This window comes from Mus caroli, chromosome 9 (genome assembly GCF_900094665.2).
Source record: "Mus caroli chromosome 9, CAROLI_EIJ_v1.1, whole genome shotgun sequence".
In the NCBI taxonomy this organism is placed as follows: domain Eukaryota; kingdom Metazoa; phylum Chordata; class Mammalia; order Rodentia; family Muridae; genus Mus; species Mus caroli.
Window position 1 is genome coordinate 62346831 of NC_034578.1, and position 12594 is coordinate 62359424.

Below are 12594 nucleotides of genomic sequence, written 5' to 3' on the forward strand. Positions count from 1 at the left end.
AAAAAAAAAAAAAAAAAAAAAAAAAAAAAAAAAAAAAAAAAAAAAAAAAAAAGAGTTGCCTTAGTCATGGTGTTTGTTCATGGCAGCAAAACCCTAATTAAGACCCAGAGGCAAGTGAGTCTCTGTAAGTTCCAGGCTGGCCTGGTCTACAGATAGAATTTCAAAACAGCCAAGACCACACAGAGAAACCCTGTCTCACAAAACCATAAATAAATAAATAAATAAATAAATAAATAAATAAATAAATAAATATTTAAAATCCAGTATGTATATTATGTTTACAGGACATCTCAATTTTACCTGGGTGTATATCACTATACTGTCTTGTAGCAGTGGGCTAAGTCTTCAAATTTGAATCAGCTATAAATTATAGATTGAATTTACATAAATGTGTGTGTGTGTGTGTGTGTGTGTGTGAGAGAGAGAGAGAGAGAGAGATATTAGCATTAGGATCTTTGGATATATCTTCGCAGTGACCCTCTCTTGAATGCTGGTATAAAAAGGGGTGGTCAGCTCTCAGAACCCACCCCTTATGTAACCTCCTTCAAACACCTTACATTCTCCCCTCTCCTCCCTTACCTCCCCATCCCCATGGGCAGGGAGCAGCTACCAACTTTGACAAAGTCCACATTTTCCAAATATGCCCACAGCTTTTTTTTTTTATCATCACCACACCAGATAGGAATCTGACTGCAGCCAAAGGTGGGAGACCGGAGCTCCCTTCCCAGACCTCTGCCTCCATCCGTCCCTGCCCTTTGCATCCTCCTGGAGTCTGGCTAATCAAATCCAGGCCTGACCTCTGCAAAAGGCCCTGGACCAGGCAGTAAGTTCCTCTCCGGAGCTGCTGTAGACGTGGTTCTCGGGAGATCCCGTCCCTCTGGGTGATTTATAGGGGTGTCCAGGACCATTTCCTGTCATTTCTATTTCCTTCCAATCAAGGATTGCTGGCCTCACTCTCTGCCCCTCCTGTCTCTGCCATAACCTGCCATACCTACCCATGGTGGGCCAGGGAATGTAGGAGACCCTTTTCAAATGCGTGGGGACAGGATGCTGGCCACCTCCTTTCTCCTGTTGCTTCCTTGGGGCCTCACACCTGGCAGGGTTCCTACCTACTTCATTACTGTTCCTGTCACCCAACTTGAAGTGAGGAACCCAAACTGTCCTCAGAGGACCAACAAGTGTCTGAAGATGTGGAAAGCACCAACAACCAGGGTCATAGCACTGATTTAATGCTCGGCAGCTAATACCCGCCATAGTCGTAACCAGCCTCCACAGTCTTCAACCCCAGTGGCCTCTGTGGTGACTTGTCCATGAAGGGAGCTCAGAGGTCCTGCTGGCAGCCTGATATTCCATGGGTGCCCAGGAACCCTTTCCCTGGAAGGTTAATAACATAAAAGTACCCAGGAACCCAGCACTGCTATCTCAAGCCCAAACATTAGGAGACTGTATTTTCATTTTTAAATTTAGAATCCCAGTGTGTAGCCCAAGCCTGGCTTGAATTCATGATCATCCTGCCTCAGCCTCCCGAATACCTAGATTACAGCATACATTGCCACACCTGGCTGAGAACAGACATCAGAGGGGTACGGAAGCTCATGCCTAGACCCCCAACACAGGGGAGGCTAAAGAATGATTGCATTGGGGTTGAGGCCAGCCTGGGCTACACAGCAAAACTCTATCTCAAAAACAAACAAACAAACAGATAGACACAAAGACAAAGAGATGGGGAGAGAGAGAGAGAGAGAGAGAGAGAGAGAGAGAGAGAGAGAGAGAAAGACTTGTGAACCAAATATTCCTACCCTGATCCCAGAAGAGCCTTAAAGTCTGTTTGAGAGCCTGAGGTGCCCAGAAGGTTCCAGGACCCCAGCTAACTGAGCAGCTCTCTGGCCTGGAGACTGTGGCAAAGGTAAGACAGAATCTGAGGGGCCTGAAGGGCACCTGCTCCTTCATTTATGTTGCACAAACTAGGGGCCAGCCTCTAGGTTGTAAGCCTCAGGACTGAACAAAGAGTGAGTGGAGGATGTGGACAGGAGAGGGGAGCAGAAGGCTTGGTGACAAGAGCAAGGGCACCCCTGACAGGCCAGCGGAACCCCAGGGTAAGCTGAGGGGCGAACTCTCTGTCCTCATTGCCCTCCAGCCATTAAGAAAAGGTTGCTTGGGCCGGGCGGTGGTGTTGCATGCCTTTAATCCCAGCACTCAGGAGGCAGAGGCAGGCGGATTTCTGAGTTCGAGGCCAGCCTGGTCTACAAAGTGAGTGCCAGGACAGCCAGGGCTACACAGAGAAACCCTGTCTCGAAAAACAAAAGAAAAGAAAAGAAAAGAAAAGAAAAGAAAAGAAAAGAAAAGAAAAGAAAAGAAAAGAAAAGAAAAGAAAAGAAAAGGTTGCTTGGGGCTGGGGAGATGGCTCAGCTAAAAGCACTGGCTTCTTTTGCAAAGGACCTAGGTTTAAGTTCCCAGCACCAACATAGCAGCTCTCAACTGTCTGTAACTCCAGTTCCAGGCAATCAGGTTCCCTCTTCTAGCCTGTTTGGGCAACAGGCACATATATGGTGTATTAGACAGAGATGCATGGGAAATACCCATTACACATAAAATAAAATTAAATAAATAATATATTTTTGGTTGGTTGGTTGGTTGGTTGGTTGGTTGGTTGGTTGGTTGGTTTTCAAGACAGAGTTTCTCTGTGTAGTTCTGACTGTCTTGGAACTTGCTCTGTAGACCAGGCTGACCTTGAACTCACAAAAATCTGCTTGCCTCTGCCTTCCAAGTGCTGGGATTAAAAGCATGCACTACCACTGCCCTGCTAAAAAATAAATGGTATCATAAAGAAAAAGGAGAGGAGGAGGAGAAGGAAGAAGAGGAGGAAAAGGAAGAAGAGGAGGAGGAGGGGGAGGAGGAGGAGAAGGAGAAGGAGGAGAAGGAGAAGAAGGAGAAGAAACAAAGAGCCTGGTTTAATATGCAGTTTGCTGCAGGGTTTCCCAGCCTTAACTGGCTGAGGTACTAAGGGACACTCCCCATCTCTCACACCCCCCATCGCACCAGCAGAAGCCAGACTCCTCCATCCCAGCACCCAGGACTTAGAAGCTGCAGCCTCCTCTGCCTCTCCTCAGGCCAGTTCTAGGACCTCCACAGAGTGCAGACTGAGAACTAGAGGCAAAAAAAAAAAAAAAAAAGGCTTGTTTCTGTAATGAGGAGGCATCTGCAGTCAGCAGAACCATTAGCCCCAGGTTGGGGAGGGGGGAGGGGGTGTGTAGGGAGCTACCCTGCCTTTCCAGCTGGGGTGAAGAGGAGATCTCAGCTCCTACCTAGGCAGGGTCTGTGTGAGGGGATAAGATAGCAGACTCTGGAGCCTGGGTGCTGTCTTCCCCACCCCCAAGCTCTGTCTCCAGCCCTACCTTCCTGGAGGCTGATCTGGGCAGGGCCCCAGAGCCTTCTCTACCACTCCTGAGCCCCAGGTTGATCCCCAGGCCTCTGGCCAAGCACAGCCTTTGGCAGGGCAGTCTGACCTCTGAATGCTCCCAGGGGATTCTCTCATCAAGCCTGATGGGGACCCCAGCTGGACCACTTGCCTTCCCCTCCCAAAGCCAGGCCCCCAGTCCTGTTCACAGGAACTTTACCCGTGGGGAGATACTCGTGATTGATCACCTACACAGCACCAGAAACACATACCCCCCATGGTAGCTGGCCTGATTCAAACCCCTACTGTGGTCCAGATGGGGTCAGGCCACATCCAGGAGACAGCACCAGGCTTCCCAGCAAACACAGAATACATGTCCAGGGAGCTGTGCACACCCATCTACCACAGTCCCGGGAGGCCATCAGAGAGGAGGAGGCTGGGAAGGGGATTTTTTTATGCATGTTTATATTTAATGAACCATATGCAAATGAGATGGGGATGGCCACAAAGGAGCCAACCCCCAGAGACTCTTGAGGGAAAGGCACAAAGGCTCAGCCTCATCCTTTCAAGTTGCTGAGCTGCCATGGAGTCCAGAGCAGGACTGTGGATTGAGGGAGCCTGAGAGGGAAGGAACACTGGGGGCTGTCTAGGCATGCCAGGGAGCCCAGAGCAGAAACAGCCAGCAACAAGCTCCTGGGGTGCCTGCTGCTGGGGGGGGGTGCGCTCCTTCTGAGAGGGAGGAAGCCACTGTCCCAATTGATGGAGTGCCAGAGGGGAGTGGCTGCAGCCTGGACAGATGGTGTACCGCCTTCCTGCACTTGAAGCAAAGTGGATTTTAATGAAATCTCAGTCCCAGCGCTGAAGCTGGGAACTCACACAGGAGGGGCTCTCCCCACCCCCAGGTCTGCAGTGTGGGCCTGAGCCAGGGTGGGAACAGGGTGGGAAGAACACTTAACCAGCTGGGGGTACAAGGGGGCACCATGGCCCCCTCTGCAGATCAGAGTTTAAGTGTGAGTCTGATTCCCCCCCTCCCAAGGTGGGGAGGGGGGCCTTGAATATTTATGACACATTGAAATGTAGATTGGAAGGTTTGACAGTCTTCTGAGAGGGCCTGTCACCTTGCATGGATACACTACCCTCTTGGGGTGCTTGTGGAAACTGCAGAAACTGTACGGGCAAGGAAGGAAAGAAAGGGTAAGAAGCCACTTTGCCAAGGAGAGTCTGGCAGAGCTACTATTGATGATCCTACTAGGTAATGGTGGATAAACCAGCGTGCTCTCTGGACCTCGGTTTCCACTTCTGTAGAATGGGACTCATACTGCTCAGGTCACAGCAGATAAACATATACTAGCCAACGTGGGAACAGTGCCTGCCTGTGTCTAGGTGGCCTCCATGAGTGAGGTTTGAGAGACTCTTCCCTCCTATGGGACCTCCCATGGCCTGCACATACCCTGTTAGAACTTCTTCTTCCTGGAGTTGGTCTGCCAGGCTTGAAGCCATGAATTCAGTCTGATGCAATGTTGTAAACTTATTGAAAACATTATGGGTTTTTTGTTGCGTTTTGTTTTTTGGCCTCCTTTTGGTAAGTCCTATCGATCTCACTTAGGAGCTTTGTAGGTGACCACGTCTTATCTCAGTGTCTTCTATCCAGGTATCTTAACGATTATGTCACCTCGGGTTGGAGTGTGCCTACACGTGATGGGGAGGGCTGAAGGAAGGGCTGCTATGTCCCCTAAGCTACTGTCCTGCCTCAAGAAGACACTGCTCCTCAGAGGGTGACCCCTCAGCTCTCTCCATCTGCACCTCCACAGTGCACCTTATCCATCTCCCCTTTTCTGTCTCCCCAGCTATGTCCGACTTCCACGTGCACCCCCAGGCCGTCACGGGTGAGGAGGGTGGTGTGGCCCGCTTCCAGTGCCAAATCCATGGGCTTCCCAAGCCCCTGATCACATGGGAGAAGAACAGAGTCCCCATTGACACGGACGATGAGAGGTGAGCCTCTTGTGGGAAGGACAGGGGATAACTGGAAGGCTGACTTGGGATGGACTACAGGCTGGGACAGTGCTATTATGTAAGCTGCAGTCAGAATCGTGGGTCTGAGTGGCTTACTAGGCCCAGATTCTAGGCTCGTGAGAGTGTGTAAGAGTATTGTGTGTGTTGTTATCAAGACTGGGAGGGTATGTTCTCCTGGGAGGGTCTCAGTAATCATCCGTGATCACAGCAATAAGGTTGGGTTAGTGCCCATGTCTCCGTTTATATCCCCATGGCTTGAGGTTGCAACAGCTGTGCTGATAGTCAACTATGCCCTCCCCTCACAGGTACACACTACTGCCCAAGGGAGTCCTGCAGATAACAGGACTTCGGGCTGAGGACAGCGGCATCTTCCACTGTGTGGCCTCAAACATTGCTAGTGTGCGGGTCAGCCACGGGGCCAGGCTCACTGTGTCAGGTGAGCTCCTTTGGCCTGACAGGTTCTCTCAGCCACCCCAGTTGGTCTACTCCCAGACACATCTAGTTCCCCAGTGAGACCACGTGTATACAGAGGTCCTTTGAGCATAAGCCCACAAGCCAAAGGCACCTGAGGCTGGTCTCCAGTCCGCTCTTTCTGGGAAACACGTCTTCCCTGAGCTCTCCCAAGGCTAGAGGTCTGGCTGGGAGAGGAAGGACGATTGTCTCTCTCCTTGTCTTCAGAACTTGGTTGGGGGTTGGTGTGTACCCTGGGTCATGGCGGGCGGGCGGGAGTGAAGGAGTGAAAATGCTTCCAACCGAAATAAGGAAATGTGGGTTTCTCGTCCCAGGCTCCGGCTCTGGGACCTACAAGGAGCCCACCATCCTTGTGGGGCCTGAGAACCTCACCCTGACAGTGCACCAGACTGCAGTGCTGGAGTGTGTCGCCACGGGCAACCCGCGCCCCATTGTGTCCTGGAGCCGCTTGGGTGAGCCTTATCCATAGTCCCTGCTCTCTGGCCAGCCTACCCCCCTGAGAGGGCTGGTCTCACGGTCTCATCACCCAGCTCTGGGGAGCTTTACATTGTATTTGTTTTCAGCAAGGGTCAATCTGATCCCCTCCCTGTGGCCTGGGGAGGGGTTGAGTTTCTCTGGAGGTCAGCCTGCTGCTACATTCTCTCTCTCCCTGCGGGGCTGGCTTAGTTCCCTGGGTTACCGAGTACAAGCTGTCCTGTCTCTCTAGCCCCTAGAACTCTCAGCAGCACCCAATGCCTCCCGCCCCACCCTCTGTGCCTGGCCACACCCCCCGCTATGCCTTCAAAATCTTAGCAAGCAACCCACTCTGGCTCTGCCCTGGCCCGTCCCCCCTCCCCTCCCGCCGCGCTTGCCTGCTCCCAAGTCTGCCCCGCCGGAATCCCCAGGCAGCTGAAGAAAGCAGTGAAAGGGTGCAGATGGGCCACTAGTCTGAGCCGAAAGGTCACTGGGGGAAGGAGCCTCTAGAGGGGGTGGGGTCACATTCACAGGGAGACTGTGCCGCACTAGCAGCTGAGTGATGGGGGAAGGAGGGGCCGTGTGGGATAATGGAGTAGATTTCACCACTTCAGGGCCTGAATGGGGAGCTGTCTCCTTGTGTTCTGGCTGTGCTAATCTGATCCCTGGGGTGGGGGGAGGGCCTGGGTCCCAGGGAGAGGCTGGAAAGAGCAGGCTACCATCCGGAGCCACTAGGCACTTCAGGGGCCATCTGCTCCCTCGTTTCCCAAACTATGGCCTAGCAGGAGAGAAAGAATGGCTCAGGGGTCTAATTCGTGTGGGGAACAAAGTTAACCAAGGCCCTTTCTCCCAGAGCCTTTATATTCCTGGGCATGTGTCTCAGCATCCTAGATAGAACAGATATGAAGCCGCAGAATTTAACAACGGCTGATCAAATTCAGATCCTCTGTGGAATTAAGGTAGTGATTCTCAACCTTCCTGATGTTGTGACGCTTCAATGCTGTTCCTCATGTTATGGTGACCCTCAATTTTAAAATTATTTCGTTGCTACTTCACAACTGTAATTTTGCTACTATTAGGAACCATAGTGTAAATATCCATGTTTTCTAGAGGTCTTGGGCAACTCCTGTGACAAGGTTGTTAGACTCCCAAAGGGGTCACAACCCACAGGTTGAGAACTGGGCTAGAAGGTCTGTAATCCCAGCATCTCTGAGTCTAGGATCTAGGAGAAGGATCTCACCCCAGGCTATGAAGTGAGATGCTGTCTAAAACCCAAAGCAAACAACAGCAAAACCAGCTAGCAGTCATCGTGCTTGAATCAGGACGCTGGCCCCCTGCTGCTGGCCTCCAGGGCTCCGCATTTCCCAGCCACTTTAGGAGATCTGGAGAGGGGTGGTGTCAAAGCCATAGGTCGGAGCTTTCTGAAAGACTGGTAGAGGGGTGAGCATTCTGGAATATTCTTATCCTTCCTATCTTCCTGACCCAGCTCATTCCCCCTCCACTTCCTTTGCAGATGGCCGCCCCATTGGGGTGGAGGGCATCCAGGTGCTGGGCACAGGAAACCTTATCATCTCAGATGTGACCGTCCAGCATTCAGGTGTCTATGTCTGTGCAGCCAACAGGCCTGGCACCCGGGTGAGAAGGACGGCCCAGGGTCGGCTGGTGGTACAAGGTATGGAGCAGCCAAACCCTTCCTGATCCTCCTCAGCATCTCTGCTGTGTGCCAGAGACCAGAACCTTCTCTCACTCCAGCCCTAGCCCCGCCCTAGCCCCGCCCCTCACCTCTGATAGGTGTCTGGCCAGGTCAAAGCCCGCAGGACTCCCCCCAGAATATGAGTATTAGCACCAGAGGGCTGTGGAGTTCTCAGACTTGCCGTCCATGATCTCAGCCGGTCATTCCCAGGGCTCACACATGTTCCTTCCTGTGGAGCCGTTTCATTCACACGTGTGCCACTTCCACGCTCACGCCCGCCTGCTGTGTGCTTCCACTGTACCTGTCATCTCCCTCTCACATGGCAGCCCCCACCTTGCTCGCAGCAGTCAGCCTCAATTTCCATTCCCAGGGCTCCACCCCATCCCTGGGGCTGTCTCCTCTTGTGGCCCGGAATAGAGATGGGAGGTTTGGGGGGTGGGGGGGAAAATCAGGAACCTAAATACTGTTTGTTTAGCATGCTATGTGCTGTTAATCTGCCCACATGAAAGTGATGGAGTATTTCATTCTTGAGTGTTAATAGAGGCTTGAGCAAGCTGGGGATTGGAGGGAAGTGGAATTAGGTGGTGGTGGGGGGAGGGCTCATCCATCTCCTGTCATTACAGCCTTGGAGGTGCAGCCAGCCCTATTAGCACATTTATTTATTTAACAATTTCCTGAGCACGGAGCTCAGCTTGATTGCTTTCGGATACAGATGTCAGTCTTTTGAATAGTCCCTTAAGATGGAGTCCTCTTCCTAGATGCTGGGGTGAAGGAAGAAGACATGGAGCCTCTACTGGCTTCCTGGGAGTAGTCGCCCACCTCCCCTTCCCCTCCCTACCCCCCATGGCTGTCCCTACTCCTCCCTACATGACCCCTGTGACTCTGCATGCTTCTCTGAACCCATTCAGCCCCAGCAGAGTTTGTCCAGCATCCCCAGTCCATCTCCAGGCCTGCTGGGACCACAGCCATGTTCACCTGCCAAGCGCAGGGGGAGCCACCGCCTCATGTCACATGGTTGAAGAATGGACAAGTGCTGGGGGCAGGAGGCCATGTCAGGCTCAAGAACAATAACAGGTGTGTGTGTGTGTGTGTGTGTGTGTGTCTGTGTGTGTGTGTGTGTGTGTGTCTGTGTGTGTGTTGGGATGCTATCCTGGGAAGAGACAGTGGTCAAATATAAGTGACCCAAATATACTGCGTATCTCTAGCCAGAGGGACATGATGGGAGTCTGGGGAACTGGGGCTTAAGTCTTCAGCCCACCACCCTTGTGCAAATGAGTCTTGCTCTGACAAGGAGGAACTCACTCGACCCCTCTGTTTCTGCAGTGGTAGGTGTGCCCGACTTCTAAGGCTCTCTCCCCCTTCCCCTGCAGCACACTGAGCATTTCTGGAGTCGGACCTGAAGATGAGGCCATCTACCAATGTGTGGCTGAGAACATTGCCGGCTCGTCGCAAGCCAGCGCCAGGCTGACCGTGCTGTGGGCCGAGGGGTTGCCAGGCCCCCCACGCAATGTCCGCGCTGTCTCTGTGTCCTCCACTGAAGTTCGAGTGTCCTGGAGTGAGCCTCTGGCCCACACCAAAGAGATCATTGGCTATGTCTTGCACATCAGGAAGGCTGCCGGTGGGTAGTGACCCTCAGGAGAGCTCTGTCACCCACCCTCACCATAGCTAACCCTCCGTACCACACATAACATCCTGGCTAACACCTTCCTTTCCTTCAGCACCCCGCTCCCTGACCTCAGTTCACCGAAGCTTCCAAGACTCCTTCCTATCCCTTAACGCTCCCTACCCTTCATCTCCCAGACTCACCCAAGCTAGAGTACCAGGAAGCTGTCAGCAAGAGCACCTTTCAGCACCTGGTGAGAGACCTTGAACCCTCCACTGCCTACAGCTTCTACATCAAAGCCTACACACCACGAGGAGCCAGTTTAGCCTCTGCCCCCACCCTGGCCAGCACCCTGGGTGAAGGTGAGGAGTGTGGGCGTCTTAGGGTTTACGCCATGACCGAGGCAACTCTCGTAAGGACAACGGTTAATTGGGGTTGGCTTACAGGCTCAGAGGTTCAGTCCATTATCACCAAGGCAGGAGCATAGCAGCATCCAGGCAGGCTTGGTGCAGGAGGAGATGAAAGTTCTATATCTTCATCTGAAGGCTGGTAGGAGAAGGCTGGCTTCCAGGCAGCTAGGATGAGGGTCCTATAGTCCCTAACCACAGTGACACACCTTCCAACAGTGCCACTCCCTGGGCCAAGCATAAGCAAACCATCACAGTGGGATACAAAAGTATAGACGCTCAGGCTATCAGAGCAGAACCATCATGTGTAACTAACTAACTGTTCAGGTTGTATACTGAACAAGGTGCCTGGTTCTCAGACTGCGTGGGGACTGGCTATGCTGGGAGGGAGGGGCAGCTTTTCTGATTCATTGAGAGATGTTGTCTGAGCAGAGACCAGAGGGCTGTCAGGATCGTGGGTTCTGGGTCACAGATGGAAAGCTAGAGCTCCCACTGACTTGTTCACATCTTGGCTCTCCAGCCCCTGCCCCACCCCCATTATCTGTGCGGTTACTGGGCAGCTCCTCTCTACAACTGCTATGGAAGTCCTGGCCACGGCTGGCCCAACACAATGGAGGCTTCAAGCTGTTTTACCGCCCAGTCAGTGCAACCTCCTTCACCGGCCCCATCTTGCTCCCTGGGACTGTCTCCTCTTACAACCTCAGCCAGCTTGGTGAGACCTGCAGGGTGCGGGGCTGGGCAGGGTATGGTACTGGGGGCCAGGGGACAAAGGTGCCTGGCAGGGAGGGGATGTTGCTCAGTAGCCCTGCCTCCTGCAGACCCCAGCACCGTGTACGAGGTGAAGCTCCTCGCCTACAACCAGCATGGAGACGGAAACGCCACAGTCCGATTTGTGTCTTTGAAGGGAGCCTCTGAGAGGACAGGTGAGGGCTAAGGCTAGGACCTGTGCTGCAGCCTGGCCTGCAGGGAGGAGGGTGTGTAGTAAGCAGACTAGAAGAGAGGACAATATCTGTAGCCTCAGGCACACAGCTCAGATGGACGCATAAAGTTTAACGTTGCAGCTTGAAGTTGTTTAACTTCTCTGGACCCTGATTTTTTTGTTTTGTTTTGTTTTGTTTTCCCCTGTTATGAAACAAGGTTAAGGATACGTACTTTATAAAACTATGGCCAGGATGAAATGATCCATAAAACCAAAAAAAGGTGCAGCTGGAACTATAACTCCGTTAATAGAGTGCTTGCCTCCTAAGTACAAAGCCCTGGCTTCCACCCCCAGTGTCACAGAAACCAGGCATAGCATCTCTCATCACATCACTCAGGAGGAAGGAGCTGGAGGATCAGAAGTTCAAGGTCATCCTCAGCTACATAGCAAGTTTGAGGCCAGCTGGGCTACATGAAACCCTATCTCAAAATAAACAACACTAGTCCTGCTAAGTGGCACAGAGCTGCTGCCATAGCAAGTACCAGAAAGGACCAGAAGACTGAGGTAGGGTTGGTCCCAAAGCAGAAGGAGAGAGCTAGGGAGTCTTGCTTCAGGCCAGGCAAGCCGTGCCCCAACCTGCCCTCCCCTCTAGCCCTGACTCCCCCATGTGACTGCCGGAAGGAAGATGTCACCAACCATACATCCACTACAGGCATTGTTATCGGCATCCACATCGGAGTCACCTGCATCATCTTCTGCGTCCTCTTTCTTCTGTTTGGCCAGAGAGGCAGGTGAGTTCCGAGTCTGGGGAGGAGCAGCTGCAGGGGAAGGTGGCAGAGCCAGCATCTCAGTCCTTCCTCCGTCTGTCTCTAACCCCGACGGTGCTCCCTAACATTTGGCTCGCCTCTTAGGGTCCTCCTGTGTAAGGATGTGGAAAACCAGCTCTCCCCTCCCCAGGGTCCCCGGAGCCAGAGGGACCCTGGTATCCTGGCCCTGAATGGACTGAGCCGAGGAGAAGGGGGCCAGCTGAGCCGAGATGAAAAGCCGGTGGACGCCAAGGAGTTGGAGCAGCTGTTCCCCACAGCTGGGTCAGCTGCACAGCCAGGCTCCAGGCCCACGGTGAGTGCCCAGGCCTCCAGCCCCTCTCCCTCAGTCTCTGACCCCCTCAGTGCTGCCCCTCCCTACATAGTGGCCGCAGGGCACAATCTCCAACTCCTGCCGGAGCTGCTCCTTGGGTGCTGCTCCTTGGGTCCTGATCAGCCTGGGAGGCCTAGGGGATAGCCAAGCACATGTGGCTAGCAGGCAAGCCACGTGCTTCTGCACTTGGCAGGTGACAGCTATGAATGTGGTTCTACACAAAATTGTAAATTTACTTAAAGCAGGATGTGCCCACGTTTGGTGGTGTACACCTGCAATCCTAGCATTCAGGAGGTGAAGGCATGAAAATCAGAATTTCAGGATTATCCTCAGCTACAGAGAGGGCAAGCCTAAGCTACCTGATACCCTCTTTTAAAAAAAGAAAAGAAAAAGCCAGGCGTGGTGGCGCATGCCTTTAATCCCAGCACTTGGGAGGCAGAGGCAGGCGGATTTCTGAGTTGGAGGCCAGCCTGGTCTACAAAGTGAGTGCCAGGACAGCCA

General features: G+C 52.8%; 1 protein-coding gene across 2 annotated transcripts in view; it reads left to right on the plus strand.

The window, feature by feature from the left end:
- Igdcc3 (immunoglobulin superfamily DCC subclass member 3) overlaps positions 1–12594 on the plus strand; it is a 47837-nt gene that overhangs the window by 32923 nt on the left and 2320 nt on the right. Inside the window, exons 3-13 of one of the 2 annotated variants that reach the window (XM_021172984.2) lie at positions 5245–5389; positions 5716–5846; positions 6196–6333; positions 7848–8006; positions 8936–9101; positions 9398–9645; positions 9828–9992; positions 10558–10749; positions 10856–10960; positions 11609–11747; positions 11868–12075. In XM_021172984.2, coding sequence (XP_021028643.1) covers positions 5245–5389; positions 5716–5846; positions 6196–6333; positions 7848–8006; positions 8936–9101; positions 9398–9645; positions 9828–9992; positions 10558–10749; positions 10856–10960; positions 11609–11747; positions 11868–12075 — 1796 coding nt within the window. The remainder of the gene's footprint in view (positions 1–5244; positions 5390–5715; positions 5847–6195; positions 6334–7847; positions 8007–8935; positions 9102–9397; positions 9646–9827; positions 9993–10557; positions 10750–10855; positions 10961–11608; positions 11748–11867; positions 12076–12594) is intronic. The other variant, XM_021172985.2, reaches the window with a different exon arrangement.